This window comes from Calidris pugnax, unplaced genomic scaffold (genome assembly GCF_001431845.1).
Source record: "Calidris pugnax isolate Ruff unplaced genomic scaffold, ASM143184v1 scaffold54, whole genome shotgun sequence".
NCBI lineage: Eukaryota > Metazoa > Chordata > Aves > Charadriiformes > Scolopacidae > Calidris > Calidris pugnax.
In genome coordinates this window covers 3,508,119-3,525,588 of record NW_015090864.1, presented here as the reverse complement: position 1 = coordinate 3,525,588, position 17,470 = coordinate 3,508,119, and the positions used below count along the sequence as shown (strand labels likewise).

Genomic DNA, 17,470 nt, shown 5'->3' with positions numbered 1-17,470 from the left:
AGCACTGCTGAGATACAGGTGATGGAGAATATATTACACAACTTGCTTTTTTTTCCTTCTGCTGTTGCAAAGGCCATTGGAGAGAAGGGGAGTGCAGAGGGACAGGGATCTGGTGTAACACCACGACCTGAGAAGGCAAACAACTCATCTTGCCTTTAAATTCCCTCTTGTTCAGATTTTTCATGAGATTTTTCTTCTTACTGGCTCATTATCAAACAGTATTTCTTCCCCTGATCTTAAACACAAAACCACTCTCAAGACAGGTGTCCTCTTCCCTTCCAGAGTAAAGAAAATGATGCCTGGTTTTATTGAAACCAACCCAGAGTAGTGTTTATTATTGAAAATATACAGTATTTTTGAACATCACATAAAAAGCCTAGTAGATACAACTGCTCTAGTTCAAAATGCTCAATAGATAATTTTTGTGCAGCATGTAGCACTACCCTCATGAGGCAAACATCCTCTCCTCATTATTATTTTTACAGTGCTTCCCTTTTATATTTTTTTAAACCCACAAAACATGCTCTGTTGTCCTTCCCCATCCCCATCCTCTTAGCTGAAAAAAAACCAAAGACTTTCCAAAGGCTACTTACATTGTGTCGAAAGCGTGAGGCTAAGAGGAATAAGGATATTTTATAGAGCTCTCTAAAGGTACCGCTGTCCTTTTCCAAATTTTGTGTGTGACCAGGAGATGGTTCTCGTACGGCAACGTGCCCTGTGTTAAACAGTCCAGCGATGCCCTGGCAAACTCCCAGTCTCTCAAAGGGAGAAATGGAGAAGGCAGATAAAATTTGGATTTTTCACACCACCTTTCAGACGCTCTTTTTCTCGCTGCCACACATTCTCAAATGACAGTTCTGCAGAGAAGAAGTTTTTACAAAGAAACAACAAAAAGACGGGCTATCTACACATCAAACTGTCGAAATCATTGGGAATCAATGTACAGGGTGAGATGGGCAGTGTGTTAAAAGTAGTCTTTGTTCACCACAATACAGAATGGAAAAACCCCCCAAAAAAAAGAAAGGAGGAAAAAAACCTGATTGTTCCTGCCAGCGTGCTGTTTCAGACTTCGCTTTGCGAACTTCCACAAGGTGCAGTCAGTGTTGAATCTCTTTCTTCTTCGAATCTGTTCCGCCACCGCCTCCTCAAAGAGCTTTTGCTCGGTTGCCTTAAAGCAGCATCACGAATACGGGAGATGAGAGTCCACAAAAAAAATATGATGGGCACCTCATTGCAAAAGAGAGCAGTGCAGAATAAAGGAAGAAAGTCTGAAGAAAGGGTCTCGGGGAGAGTGAAGAGAGAAGAACCCTGAAGGCCACCATGTGGTGTGTGTATGTACGGGGCGTATCACACGGCTGCGGTCTGTTTGATGCTATGGAAGCTGATTCGTGTGGGAGACGTGGGGATGGACATGGCACGTGCCACACGCACTCGGAGGGAGTGATGGTCTTGCCAGCGGTGCCACCTTTTCCTGGCAGCAGAACGGACCTGGTAAAGAAAAAAAAAAATAGAGAAAGAACACGAACACTTAAATTACTCAGGTGTCCTCTGTAAAGGGACACTAGACAGCTCTGAGACAAATGATGATAAGTGTCAAGCCAGTGAAACAAACACCCACAGCTTGATTCAGCTGCCCAAACCTGTGCATCTAGTTTGCTTGACATTGCCCTGGGTACTGCATTGTGGGAAACGCATGGGTTTCACGTATTTCATGTCTCACACCTGATGTCTTAAATGCCCCAGACCATTTCAAACAGCAGTAAATGCCTAAGCTCATACAATTGAACAAAGCTCTCAAAATGGACGCACCTGATGGAGCGAGACCTTAGAGGGACCTACCCCAGGGCCTGTAGTTGCCCCTCTTCACTTGTACATGAAGGGGAATCACAGAACGTCTACCTCAACGTTAGTGTCTACAACACAGACATGCTGGCCTAATCCCTGTGAGCACCTTGCACAGGCAGTGGAGAGCTACTCTACAGTCAACAGAAGGTTGTCCTCAAGCAGATGTTTACAAATAGGCCAGATGAGTCTTGAACTTTAGGTGCATATTTTGCTGCGTGAACCAAAGAGAGAGCCCAGGAGCTCTAGCTCAAATATAATGTATATAAGCAAGATAAAAGACAGGTGGTAGCCTCAGACACAACGGGAAGGAAAGCTCAAGATACTCCTCATGTAGACTGTAATCAATTCCTGCCAAATCATTGGCACAGAAGACTCAAAGTCAGAAGCTGAAAAGAAATATTTAGACCAATTTCTGGATATTCTTGTTGATCTCTGCTTACTGTAGAGATGAAAGCAGTTCAGAACCCTATCCTAGGCAAACAGGTAAGTCTACAAAATCAGGTGAGATGACTCTGAGCTTGGATTCTTGGACAGTCAATGGGTAATTGTACTCATGACACTTGGAAAGGATGTTGACGTTCTGCTGCCAACCTGAAATCCAGTCAACTTTGAAATAAAAGCATTTTTACATACAACCTCTATTTGTTTAGAAGGTGGGGTTATAAATAACATAACATAGACATTACACCTCAGCTACTGACCCAAAGTTCTCTTCCTGACCAAGAGAGAAGCAGTCAGTATGGTGAAAGGGTACAATTCATCTCCTCCTAAAGGAGATATCCAAAGTAGGCCAGATACTGTGGTCAGATGAAAAATATCTATTTCCTTTCATTAGTTATAAAGTGAGTCTAGACAATCAGCTCTGCTTTAGATTACTGGATTATAACTTTAGCTCAATTTAGAAAATATTGATATCTTACTCGGAATGTTTTTCAGTCTTCAATGTATTTATCTTCACTGCATCCCTCAAAAGTAATGGAGTGCTCTTATCCCCATTTTACCACCGGCAGGCTAAAGCTTGGGTATTAATAGCAGTGATGTTGTTGTAGAGTAGACCTCAACATGGATCAGCTACCATGGCAACTGTATGAGACCTGAGATGCGCTTGCACAGTCTATGTGAAACCCATGCTGGCAGAACTTCTCAGCTATCAGCACTTGAGGTAGGTCAAAGCCGTCCTGGCTGTATCTGTAATCACCACTGGGACTGCAGGGAGGATGGTGTTGAAAGAAATTGTCCAAAGGTGCACAGCCTTTGGGCCTGTCTTCAGATGCACCCTGAAGTCTACTCAAAATATAAGGAACATACACTCCCCAACCGCTCTTCAGACCAGCTCCAACATATTATCTAAGAGGTGCTCAAATGAGCTGATGAGCTCTAGTCCACCCAACCTCACACTGTCAGTATTAGGTGTCCTACACGAACAGGAATGGTAGCCTGATGGTTAAAAACCACAACAGTTTATAAAGAGGACATGTGAAGGAGGGATCTGTGCTCCTTCTCTTACATGGTTTCAGTTCCCCACCCCTTGTTGGTGGGCCTTCAGGGACTTAGACAGACCTGTAGGCTGCAGCACTACTACTTAGAAACTCTGCAGTTTTGTGGTCTGGCACCTACAATCCCTTCTGATCACCAACTTTGTCAATGAAATACACCCCATTCCAGGTTTGTGAGTAGCAACTTGGAAAACGGTTTTGCAAAATAGCAAAAAAAAAAAAAACCTGAAAAAAAATGTGTTTTTTTCAATTCAGTGGAATCCTGAAGCTGAAAATTTGCCTTTTCTATCAGAGCCCTTCCAGAAGGCACAAATTGGGCAAAACAGACCTGAGGATCTCTTCCTTCTGTTGTTTTCTCTCAGCTGTGTGTGATTTGTGCTGCTTGATCTGACACAAGACAAATACATGCAGATGTTTATACTAAGTGCCACACTGGGTTTCTTTCTTTTGATTTTGAATCAATTATTTGTTTCGTTACAAAATAACGGGGTTTACACTTAATGGGTGGGACAGACCTTGGAAAAAAAAGGGTATGGGGGGATACGACTGCTTGCATGGGGAAGAGTGAACATCCAAGCGAAAGAAGGATTGAAGTTTAAAGACAGCACTGCCAGGAGGAGTGTGATCATCATGGGTGAATTTGTGATGAGAATGAAATAATGTGGTTAAACAACAGTGCAGGGGATTTCTGGAAGAGCCTCTCATTATGAAGTAGTAGGTACAACATGCCTCCTCTAGTTTCAAGATGGGGCTTGGTCAGTTTACAAAATAATTTAAATGAGACAGTTGTATGAGAAAGCCAGAGTAATGATGGGCTGACTCAGCCATATGCTATTGCAGTAGAAGGCAGTCTGGACTGCTGACTTACACTGTATCATCAAACTGACCTTGCTGCCCCACTGAACCCTCCTGTGAAAACACAGGAAACAGTGGAAAGAAGACGTGTCCAAGTGCTGCACCTTCCTGGATGCCCAAAGTTTGCAAACCTATCATGGTTCTACCTGGAGCAGCCAAGGGATACTCATTTCTGATTCTGGATTTAAGGGCACATATAATGCACACCCAAAGGCAAATACATGTGACATGTACATAAAAGGGGATCCATCTCATCTGAAAGCTTGCTACCTATTTTTGGCCAATTATTTACACTTTTAATATAGATAATGCAGAAGGAGATGATCCCCCTAAGGAGGTGAGTTAGATATGTGGAATGAGTAAACCCTTGCTCCATCTTGCTCCTCTGAGTACAAAACTAGTTTAGCCAAATGTTGGGCACCTAAGGCAAATGGTATAACTAACATGTAACATGTCAGAGGGGTAATCAGTGTCCTGAAATTATCCCATGGAGAACACGGGATGTGCTCCACAGAGGGATGTTGCCTTTCAAATGCTCATTTCTCCCTAGATGACACCAGATGCTGAAATATTTTTAAAAAAAGTTTTTTCACCCTTGATTCAATTAAGTCCTTCAAAGAGGTGAATTTCTTCATCTCTGGTGCAAAAGCAGAGAGTAAATCTCTGCGTACAGCACAGTCTTGCTAAAGATTTTAATAGCAGACTGTCAGTCCTGGAAATGCAAGTATCCCAGGTGCTCCTACAGCAGCATCTCACTGGGTCTCGAAAAGGGGGTGTCACCTGGAGGGCTTTTTGTGTTTCTGAGCAACTTGTGTCAACAGATACTTACTCAGCCAGTGAAGCCAGATTAGATTTATCATTTGTGCTTCAAACCAATCAAGTCAAAAAGAGTCACCTGGAGATAAAGACGTGAGTCTAAACAAGCAGTTGTCCCAATGGCTTTTACGATAGGGTTTGCTTACAAGCTTTGAGAGAGGATAAAAAGTAACAAAAGTGCTGTCTTCTTGTACAGCTGGAGCCATTCCTAATGGACTGGGCACATGGAAGCAGACTGCACTTACAGGTGTGAGTGTAAAGCATTTCTTAATGACAGAATAATTCACTGCAATTAGGATGCGACCAGAGCAGCAAGCAGAAAAGGTTAAGCTCAAATTCTTCTCTTACAACCGAACTCAGAAACAAAGGCTAGCTTAACTTCAGGTCAGGAAGCAAAAAAGAAAACCAGCTACAATTACACAGTGAAAGAGTAATAGAAAAAAAAAAGCAAAATAGCAACTTCAATCCTGGGTGTTAATCTCCATGAGAGCAACGACGCCTACCCCTTAAGCATCTGTAGAGTCAGTACCATGTCCTAGAGTCAGCATTAGCACATCCATGACATGAAATTAACAGCACTCGCCTGTAATAGCCCAAAGATGAGTACAGGCTATCATCAATGGTTAAAGCTTAACAAGGAGCCTGGGGAATACAAATTATCAGCTTCACCTCACGTACCATTACTTGCTTTAGATGACACAGCTTATCCACGCTGCTGAGCAGAGAGCTCAGTTCTCTGTGTTGACCCTTGGTCTGTCTCTTTTCTTGCAACAGTTACTCTCTGAAAATTACCCTTTTCAGCTCTTTGCACTTTGAGTACTGTGAATAATCACAGTTTCTGAACATGCGGTCAAATCAGATTTACCAAGATATTTGTGCCTGCAGAGTGTGGGCAGTGCTCTCAGCAGGATTGCTTCAGGGCAGTCAGGAGAAAGAATTCAGGTGGTGGGGTGGAGAGAAGTCAGAGGGTGGAAGTTTTCCTTTCCTGATCGGTTCACACAACAGAGGAGTTCTCAGCCTTTCAGATCACATCTCACAAGCACTAAAACCCACATCTGATCATAAAAATTGTTAAAAACCTCTCCTCAGAAGAAGAACAACAACAAAAAAAGAATGGCAGAGATGGCGAGGATGAAAACATGCAGAGAAGGTTTGCTTTGGATAAAATAGACATCAATTTTGTATTGCTATTACTTATGCCAGACAGTGGCTGCTGGCTAATTTCTTGCAGCCATCAATTAGAAATGACCTGAAGAAAGAGCCTTTAGCAACATTAAAAAATCAGTTTTCAGAAGAAATGTCATGTCCTATTAGCAGAGAGGAAGAAGTTTGATCCATTAACACAGTGCTTGGAACAAAGGGGCCCATTCACTTGGGGTTTCTTGACGTAATACTAAAATATAATAATAGCAATGCAGGTAAAAGGAAAGGTCTGATAAGAAGAGTAGGATTAAATGAGCTTTCATGGTAACGGAAGCTGGAAGTAAGACTATGGGGATGCTGCCGAACTCTGTCCCCAGAGAACATCTCTCACATGAAAGTGGTCAAAGTGAGGGGCAGGGGGACAACAGGTACTCCCTGACTATACAATAATCATGACATTCAGTAGTCTCTGATTACATAACCCTAATTAAATTCTTTCTTTCCTCATAGGCAACTTTTTACTCCCAGAAAACCTTAACCAAAGGCAAATGAAATAAATAAAAAAGGTTTATATAGATCTCAGTGGCCTTTGAGACAGACCGATTTTTGCTCTAAGAAAATAGGTTTCAGTGATGAATCCATCAAGCTCCAGCTACACTTAAACACCTTTGTGCCATGTTTTAGATCCTTGTACTACAGTTGGAGGTAACCGGAGAAAAAATTTGGACTTCAAATATCTTTGGTTAGGGTACATATTATGGAAAAGTTGATGAAGATATATTCAATGTTGTTGTAAGCTACAGATGAGCAAGAGGGACTTTCAAGCAATGTCCGGATGAGCAAAAGGGAACTGGGTGTGCTGACTTCAAATTTCAAGACACTGGTCTCACTGTGTTTGACTGCAGTGTAGGTCACTCCATGAAGCTTCTGAAGCCCTGGGTTAGAGTGTCCTTAATAGAGCAGGGGCAGTAAACACCAGATTTAACAGTAAATGCTGTGAAGAAGCCTGTGGGTCAAGCATCTCCAGATCCTGGGAAGGCTTAAGCGCAGTCTTGAATGGAAGCAAAGAAACATAATGGCCTAAGCACAGAGACCACTGGACTGACATACCTGGGGATTTGCAGATGAGGAATGCTAACACTCTCAGGGAGATAGGACTGAGTCTTTATCTATTTTTTGTAAATAAAGTACATCACTGAGCAACTACATTTATGTCCTACAGCCACCTCTCACCCTATTGGTATGGCTTTACAAGGCCATAGAGCCAACCTTGCAGGCCAAAGATGGCCATATCACCATTAGACAAAAAATTGAACCAAACACTTCTATCAGGATGCCATTATCATTATTTAATCCTCCTAAGGTAGGGAAGGGATTTAGTCAAAGCAATCCACGAGGCTCAAAGGAATCAAAAATGAACCTCAGATGGAACTTTTTTTTCCCCAAATAGCCTACACCACACCACTATTTTATGTAACATTTTAAAGTTTCTTTTTCTCCCTAAAAAAATTAGCCTGTTTACCTGGTCTGCAATTCTTTTTTTTTTTTTTTCCCCAGAGTCTTTGGCAACAATTCTATACAACCTGGTAACATGTGGATAGTTTTGCAGCACCTGCCAGACTGGGATGTGGAAGTTTTATTTTCTAAGATCACAACAGTGCAATTTTGTTATCATATATAACTGCTCGAGAAGTTAGAACAGTTCTGGCTAGTGATAAAGACTTGTCACACATTTTGGGGTAGAAGCAAATGCTGCTCCTTTCTCCTGGGCCACAAAGGACCAGAACTAACCACTGGACAGGGAGTCCATGAATGCAACCAGCCCATCTCAAGCCTCTGTGATTTAGTTGTGGAGTGCTCTGGAGTCACACTCACAACAGCAATGGTGGAGTGGTGTAGTGAAAAGGAAGATGGAGTGAGGAAGGACCCTCAAACCAGATGCTACCTTTCACCATGCCTGGACTTCTCAGTTTTCTCTCTCTGTCAGGACCCCAGTCTGAAGAGACCTACTGGAGTCACAGTAATGAAGGTGACTCTCTACCAGAAGACACTTGGGTGTGGGAGATTGGTAGTGAGAGGATACTTCAGTCCTGTAATGAACTGCTGCCTGGTGGTCCCAAGAGCAAGGTTTGATCCCTTCAGTTGACTCTATACTGACCAGGCATCCTCCAGGGGCATTTAGGAGTAGAACTCACACTGTTGGGCGCCTCTGCTCAGAAAGCAATCATTGTGGGACATGGAATTAAACTTCAGCCCTCTAGTCCACCCCCATATTCATATTTATTCAGTGATTTGAAGGAAGGCTTAATGCATGCCCTTTGGGTTCAGAATGATTAATGTGAAGTCTGCTTAGATTGATGGGCAGGTGGATGACTAACCATTTAGATGGTGATTCATAGCTGGCAATTATAATGAATAGCCTCCTAAGATGATCAGATCAAAGTAAGCCACTTTGAGCTTAATAGATTTTGAGAGACAGATGGTGCCTGGGTACAGGGTCAACACAAAAATATTAAACATATTTATCCTTGCCTTGCACCTCATTGTGAGAATAATTTACAGTGCCATCTAACGAAGTAACCTGTTCTATTCCTCTCTGGTTATGGTTTCTCTCAGGGTCAGCTAATTGCTTTCCATTTTAAATGTTAATTCATTGATGATTATCGATATTGACCAGATAATAATAGAATATGAGGCCTGTTTGAGCTAAGAATTCATGTTTTGCAGGATGATTTCAGGCACAGGCCTTACTAGTTATGTATCCCTCCAGGACATGGTTAGAAATGAAGGACAGCCACCTTATTATGGACATAGGATTCATGAATTATAGAATAATTAAGGTTAGAAGGGACATCAGAAGGCCTCTGGTCCAATGTCATGATCAAAGAAAGTCCAGCATAGAAATTTTATCCAGCTTTGAAATTATGTCAGGGCCTTATCCAGCCATTTGGAGTACAGCCAAGGGCAGGAATCTCAAAACAGCTCTGGGCTTCTCTTCTAGAGCTTAAATAACCTCACTATGATTTTTTTCACTATGTTTAATTAGGATTTCCCTTGTTTCCTTCATTCAGTTTGACAGTGGAGACTGCTCTTCTCTGTCTAGCCCTTCAACCACTATCACTTTATAAATTTGGGTAATTCTTACAAACAATCACCTTCATTCACAAGCATCCTGTTGCGATACAGCTGTGTTACTATCTCCTATTATGGCTGGTAAGGTTTCCAAGGATCACAGAACTCTCTGGGGGATCAGCACTGGTGGTTGTTGGAAATGATATGAAGCTCCTAATAACAAGGATAGGTGTTCTCTGGAGGCAGGGATCCTTCCTCCGTTATAATCATTATATTTCCATTGTGTTTTTGTTGAGGTAGCAGGAGTGGAGCCAACCCTATCAGTGAAGTTCTCGTTCCTTTGAAGGTTTATCAGTAGCTGGCCAGAAATACTTTATTTCCTTTTCTGGGGGTTGCTGCAGCATCTGAGATCTGACCTCTTCCCCTCCAGACTCCAACTTGTGTTTTTGTTGAGGTAGCAGGAGTGGAGCCAACCCTATCAGTGAAGTTCTCGTTCCTTTGAAGGTTTATCAGTAGCTGGCCAGAAATACTTTATTTCCTTTTCTGGGGGTTGCTGCAGCATCTGAGATCTGACCTCTTCTCCTCCAGACTCCAACAAACAGCAGCCGTAAGACCAAAGCTAACACCACCGTACAGGAAGATACATCTGGAATATGAAACACTATAAATGGATTATTTCCCTCTCTCTCTGAAATACTTTGTTTTCTCTCAGGAGAAAACCATCATTAGCAAGGACATCTGGCTGAGAAAGTAGATAGCGCACTAGAAAGGGAACTGGAGGGAAGATCGATCTTCCTTTAAAGATACTTTGTCTGGAATCAGTCAAAGAGAGAACAGAAAGAAGACCCTGGAGACAAATATATGAAGAACTCCTAAGTAAGCTGTGAGCCCAGACAGCAACAGTGTGATTACCGTGCTAGTGAGTGTCACTACTGTTGTCTTCCCTTGATGCTCTCCTATGAAAAGCCAAAGGTGACAACTGTCTTCATTGGCTTCGTAACAGTGAGCCTCTTTTGGTACTGAATATTGAAATAATGAATATTTTCCCTGAGTTTCCTATCTTGCAGACAATTATAAGGCTACACTTCATATGCCTAAAGAACTACAACCTTCACCGAGACTTTTTTCAGTTTCAGGTCTGGCTGTGACCTGGGTAGGATAGCGATGCTTTTATCAAACATTCAGTTCTTGAGATCATTGTCAGAAAAAATTAGAGGTACCATGTGAGATGATTCCCACACCAGACATTCTTTTGAAAGACAGGCTGTAATCAAATACATGCTATCAAGTTCAGTTACTGGATTGAATTCATCAGCTGGTACTACAGAGGCTGAAGATGATTAAATAGTTTCTGTGCATCTGTACCCTCATCAAAACTTACATAAGGATGAGATACCATGGAAGCATATCCCTGGTTACACATTATTATCTTGTTATAAGTAAACTGATCTAAGTAGAAAATTTCATCAACTAAAAAAACCTAAAGATATTTTAGTGAACTGCAATAAAAATTGTCCAACGGGAGTTTGGGGGAAATGCAGTTTTAAGCCATTGTATCTATCCTTGTTCCAAAGAACTCCATCTTAAACTCTTCTTTTTTTAAATCCAGTTTTATATGTAAATAAATTCAGTCTTGTGATCTGTGAGTTGATAGAAAATATTTTGAAGAGCATCTTGATTTTTGCACTCACTGAGAAAGAAGTTCACAACTTACATTAATTCTTTTTAAGTGGTGTTCAATGTAAACGCATACATATTTTTCATTATGCCATTTTTCATAGCATTTAAAATTCTCAGAAACCTCTCATCCTCAATTTTCTTAGAAGACCAGAGATGCTCTTTCAGATTAAATGAAATTTGCATATTTTGGCCCTCTAGTGCAAGTTGATTTTCTCTGTGTCCTAAAAATCCAACTTTTTATCCATAAATCTCTAGGCTAATTAATATGACTCAAGTGCCAACGGCCTCTCGTGTCCATTCACGGCATATGCAGTTTGTTCAAAACAGCTTCAGAACTTTTCAGAAGCAATAAAACATAAAAAACTGTCAACTTTGTATCTAAACTGTTTCTTCTCCTTAGGTTCACTGGAATAACTTGTGTATAATGTGTTGGCCAGGAAAGACATTCATATTCAAAATCTGAAGGATGATATCTCTAGTAAAAGGGCTCAAATGATACACACTCTCTCTCAACTAAACCCATCAGATTAATTCTCACTGCAGCCAACAAAGCTAGTCCAAGGTCTGTATGAAATGTAATCTCAGGCCAAATGTCTACTCTAAAGCATAAGGAAATAATCTGAAATTCTTTTGCATAGAATAATAATTTAAGAGCTTTACTTCTCCCTTTCAATGATCCCACTGCTGAACTGTCAGACCAAATCACTGCAAAATCAGGACCAAGACCTTTTATGGTGATATTTTGTATTACCAAGGTGCCATCTTCAGTTAGAGTGCTGGAGGCACTGCCTTCTCCACTAGAACATCAGACCTATTCGAGCAGCACAGTTGTGTGACCCCCGTGATCCAGGGTAAAAGAGCTCATAGGAAGAGAAACACTCTTAAGTCATAAGGACATGTTTGTTTAAATCAAGGGAGGCTACAAGACATTACAGAGAAAAAACTCTTCTCTGTTTCATGTGGCAAACTTCACAGATATAGCAGTGACAAAAAGACAGAAACCTTGATAACTTTCATTTGTGATCCATATACTCAATATATAGCAAGGGTTTGAGGTAACTATAGTCCCACAGTTAAGGTGCCTGTACTTACTGGGGAAGACTTCACCTCCCTACTTATTGAGAGGCAAATGGAATGGTCAAAATTTATAGAAGGAAAGTTGGAAAGAGAACTGAGAACACTCTGCTGCCAGCATACAGAAGTGGCATTTCCCTATCCTGAGAAAGCAGTGTGGCTTCTTGGTAACACCACCTTACAATTAATGAGGAAGAGGAGAAATGAAGAAAAGCAAAAAAAAAAAATAAAAAATTAAAAAAATAGGGGTGCTTCATTGACTGAAGTATAGAAAATGTTGCAGAGGAGCTGGGTGAGAAGACATATCCATTTTTTCTCATGGTGCCACTCAAAGAGCACACAATAAAATTAGGAAGCAGCACGTACAAAACATAAATCAATACAGCAGGAGTAATTAAGGCATGGAATTAATTTCTGCAGAGACCCAAATTTTAACTGGACAAAGATGACACACTTAAATGCAGGTAAATGAGCTAGCAGTGCAAGTAGGAGAAAAAGATATAAATCTCTACACATTTTGGGGTGTAAGTCAAACACTGAAGGATATTAATGAAATACTTCTTGCTCGAGTAGCAGTACCTGAAATTTATTCTGAGGAACACCACCAACCCCGTCCCCAGCCCTCTTTTCTGTACACAACAGGTATTGATCACTCAGAGATAGACATCCACACAGAAAAAATCACTGACTCAATCAGCAAGGCAATCCCATTATAAAAATGGGCCATCTACAGCATACCCTTAACAGGAGCCCAGCTCAGAAGTAATGCTAATGTATGTCCAGAAATCATATTTGTAATTAATGAGAAACTTCAAAGAAGTCTTAAACTAAAGAACAAACATTTTACAATCTGAGGAGACTTCTTTTCCTCTGCCCTGACCTCCCAGGGAATCACCTGAATTTGATAAATCTTTGTGAACAAAGGACACCTGAAAATGAGGGCTGGGAAACTCAGAGGCACATTAACAAAAACTTCTGCAAAAGCAACAGACTGATGGGACTGTGATCCCGTGTAAAAATATCTTTGCTCTCTGTAACCAGGCATCCAAGTAGGTTCCACCACCCAAGAATTAATTACACAAACAGCAAGGGACGCTACTTACCTCACCATTCAAGAAGCAGTAAAATACTGACACAAAGAAACCCTGGAAAGAATAAAAAGCAGTCAATTATTAGGTAAGCATTTTACCCTGCAGTATTGGGGATGGAAATTTATCCTGGGATCATCCTGAGCACAAACACAATCTTGTTGAGATCACCCACGTCTAGACAGATAAGATCTTTACCCTACAACTTGATGAGAGAAGACCCAGTGTTTGCAGCTCACAGGTGAGATCAGAGAGCGTGAATAGAGGGGATTCTCACTTCAGCTGTGCTGAAGCTATCTAGAGCTTCCAGCTGCCTCCCCAGAATGGCACAGACCCCTCACAGGAGCTAGGTCGTGCCTACCAGCTCTTTGTGGATGTCTCAGACACTTACAGGGACGTCAAATGGCCTTAGATGGTCTTGTGTGGGCAAGTGTGTCATCAGGTTGCTCACATTCATCGGAGCTGAATTGCTCTGTGGAATCTACTGACAGCAGTGACTAGACCCCTGTAATGACTGCAAAGACTGTAATGACTATAATGGAAGCTCAGATGACAACACGATGACACTCTCATCTCTAAACCTGTGAGTGAAATCCTACCCATTTTGCTTTCAGCAATGGACTGTAATTATTGCCACCATAAAGGAGAGATTCCCTGTGCTTGCTTTCTTACACATGCCTCCATCATGCTAGCAATAAAACAAGCAGAGTAACATTTTTTTGAGACATAGAGCATCAGCAGATAAAAAAATACAACTAATTTTAGGGAATGAATAATGTGGATTGTTTCACTGGTAAAAGTTAAAGTTCTTTTGTTCATAGATTTAAAAGGACATTTTTCATTTTGGATATTCAGTTGTGATTTCTGGTGGGATGCTCTGTGTTTCAAAGCTAAATATGCCATCAGTAAAAACAATAATCCAAAGATCAAAACTTTTTTAAACCATAACCCTAGATTTGGCTTGACAGGATGCGTGTTGTATATTTGTATTGACGTGCTGGGTATCAGAGTACTTGTTCCTGGAGATATCAGAGGTAAAACATCAATGTCAAACATATTTTCACTCCAGTTCAAGAAGGTCTTTAAAGCAGAGATAAAGCTGTAGCACAAATCTAAGCAGAAATGTGTGGCTAAAATCCATTCAAGGTCTTCAGTCACTTTTGGTTTTGTGCCAAGTCCAGAAAGCTGGGGTAATTACTGGCATTTCCACTACCTTCTACATCCTGGCAGAACTACTAAATTCAGGGGAGGGAGGAGACAAGTCCAGAAAGCTGGGGTAATTACTGGCATCCCCACTGCCTTTTACATCCTGGCAGAACTCCTATTAAATTCAGGGGAGGGAGGAGGTAGGGTAGGAGTTCTCAGCTGGTATGGTCTGATGGCTGAGCGCACACACCATTGCAGAAGAGCTGGAGTGAGAGGCTGGGCAATACAGCTAATGTCTTTATCACACGAGCCCAACAGGTAGGAGATGTTTCCCTTTGTTTTAGCAACATCTAGTCTTAAGTCTCAGCTCACTGTCTGCTCTGTGAAGACAGAGGTGCCTTGGGAGGGTGATTCATCATCCTCTCTCAGGCTAGAATGAAACATCATCTCTCTCTCCATTGACTTTAGATGGAGCCCCAGCGAGGAGCTGCAGCTATAGATTGAACACAGTGATGATGTTAAGGGGGACAAATCCCTCCAGTACACACCTGAGAGGAGATCTCCACTCCATACGACAAGCTTATATATCTGTTACATAAACATGAACAAAGCTGAGCTACTTTCAACTAATATTTCTGTCAGGGACTTCATTGCCCTAAGTTTCATGGCTGAAAAGTATTAGGAATCCTTTCAACAGTACCCGATACCAGCTGCAAACTGGCTGTCTTACCTGAAAAGACTGCAGGAAGGAATTGAAATAGATGAAGACGATCTGGGAAATGTCATCCTCACCAGGGTTGACAAAGAAAAGCATGTAGGTGATGCCTAGCAGAGGCAGAAGAACTAACGTGGCCTTGACTGCCTTCCTGTGGGCAGGAAACAGAAAACCCAAGTGAACACAAGAAAGAACAACTGTGTTATCTGAACTGCTGCAGATTGCCACTCCTGAGACATGCTGCTAGAGCACTTGCTGAGGATAGCAGTGGAAGTCTGTATTTGCACAGTAATAATTTGAGCTTTTTCCCAGGAGGACATCCAAGTTTTAGACACTTCTCAGCCTGCCTGCACAGGAACAGGCCCAAGGTTTGTGACCAGCGAACCATGTAACCCTCGGTGGAGGCTCCTGAAGTCCTCAGGCAATGAAGAACTTGGGTTTCTTAAGGCTCAGGAAAGGATATTTCAGAGGGAACCTGACTGCAGGTTTGTAAGGCTGGATAGGGTTTGGCAGGGGAGTGGGGCAGGAGTGACAGCCTCCACTTTGGGTTGGGAAGCCACAGGTGAGTTTGCTCGTTAACACTTTCTGACCAGTGCCTGACCACCTGGAGAAACATGTTCTGGGAAAGCCTTTGAATCTGGTTATTTGTCCCCACACCCTGGGCTCCAGGGCACAAATGGGAACCATTTTTATACCCCTCCCTTTCTCTCTCCAGACAGTTTCTGTCTTATCAATGAGGCTTGCCTTAGGGTGAAGTCTTGAGACTCTCTGCAGGTTTGGTGAGTGATTTCTTATACCTCAGGGTGATGTGATAAATGCACAATTTAGCTGCTGACCAGGGCAGGAACCCTGTGCCCATGAGACCTGTTCTATGCCCATCTTTTGATTCTGTCAGGACTCGAAATGCTTTCTCTCTCTCTGCAACACCTGCACACCCAACTCGGTTGTGAAGGACTCTCTTATAAATAATAAACAAGCAGGTGGTGCACAGTGAAGCGTAAGCAATTATTAACAGAATTACTAGGGGCTAATCTTTGTTATTGGTGCTACAACAGTGTCTTGGGATGTCAGCTGCAGAACAGCACCTTGTTGTGCTAGATACTGTACAAACACAGAAGGCTGCAATTTTGCTAAGTCTGTATAAATCTCTGTATAATTCCATAAGAGACAGACAAAGGCAGGCAGGTACGCAGGCAGGAGAGCACGAAAACATTGCCAGTGTCAGGACAGAGTGACATTCTTAACAAAGTAGCTGCCACATCATTTAATACTTGCTTAACAAACGTTTGGAGTGCTCAGCTTTAGAGCAGCAAGGTTTGCCCCAGGCTTTCCCGGAATGATACAGCTTTCTGTTTAGGCTGTGAAAAAGAAGATTCCCTCACAGAGCTTGTAACGAGGATAAAATCACTGTCATCTGTTCAAGGATGAAGGGCAGTTACTTTAGATTGCCTCAGAATCTAATAACTCTAATGCTCCCTGCAAACTATGGAAGGGATAAAAATGTACTGAGATTTGAATCAGTTTTTTTTTTTTATGCTACTTTTAGTTTTATGGCATGAGGTTTCAGCATGAAAAAAGGGGTGTTTTTCCCCTTCATTTCTCAGGAAATGTGCAGAGCAGAGTCTGAACAAGAAAATTGGACTACTGCATTAACTTCACATTTGTCCCCAAACCTCAGACAGGAGTAAAAGGAAGGAATCAGGCAAAACAACAAATCCCTGTTATTGCAGCAAAACTGCCTCCAAAGTCAAGAGGAGGCTGATTTGAGGACATTGAGGTTCAAGCCCCAGCTTGATACACTGAGATTTTATCTAGAAACGATTTAGAGGAGTGCGACCAACCTTACTCCACAAAAACTGTGTTGTTTCCCAGTGTGAGGACCTGTTTGTCCATAAATGCTCCCAACACCTTACAAGATACTGTGATCTGTGATGCCACCCAGTGAGGGGGCACACAAATGCTGGTACCAGCTAAAGGGCTTCATTCCCACACCCTGCACTTTAAAAAGAACATTAAACCTTACTGGAAATACCTGCCCTGTGCACAGTAATCATTATTAATGATACTGCTGTTGATTACAGATGTGATATGAATTTTTTGGCCCAGGCTCTTTTCTTCTTTTACTTCTGACTCTGGTAGGATATTAGTGTGAACAAGGATCTTAATATGCATATGCACATGACTTACCTGTACTGTATCGTTTCTGAAGTGGTTGAAGCTCTCAGCTTTGTCATTAAAATCCTAACTATGTTAAACAGAAATACAAAATTTATCTGGAAAAGAAGGAAGAAAGAGGGAAAAAATAGCACCAGTCAGTCAAACAGTAGCTTAAAGGATGTGATTGCATCTTAAAAGACTCATCCTGCAGTTTCAATCTGATTGAGCACAGCCTTTTGGTTTTACCATTGATTGCAACAAACTCAGAAGTTTACTAGAAATACCAGATTGTGCTGCAAACATCCAACAGCTATTAATGTTTTCAAAGCAGCAATGAAAATGGAGTTAAAAATTAATGGTCCCAGCGCGGAACTTATTTTTAC

The 17,470-nt window shown here is 41.7% G+C and overlaps 1 protein-coding gene across 1 annotated transcript; it reads right to left on the bottom strand.

The window, feature by feature from the left end:
• Positions 1-303: 303 nt before the first annotated feature.
• Positions 304-17,214, bottom strand: LOC106889770 (corticotropin-releasing factor receptor 2). The gene is made up of 4 exons (XM_014945172.1): positions 17,118-17,214; positions 14,946-15,081; positions 13,085-13,126; positions 304-1,488 (listed from the first exon to the last, which is right to left on the bottom strand). Exons 1-4 carry the CDS (start codon positions 17,162-17,164, stop codon positions 1,348-1,350), a joined length of 366 nt encoding a protein of 121 aa, XP_014800658.1. The 5' UTR covers positions 17,165-17,214; the 3' UTR covers positions 304-1,347.
• Positions 17,215-17,470: the final 256 nt, after the last annotated feature.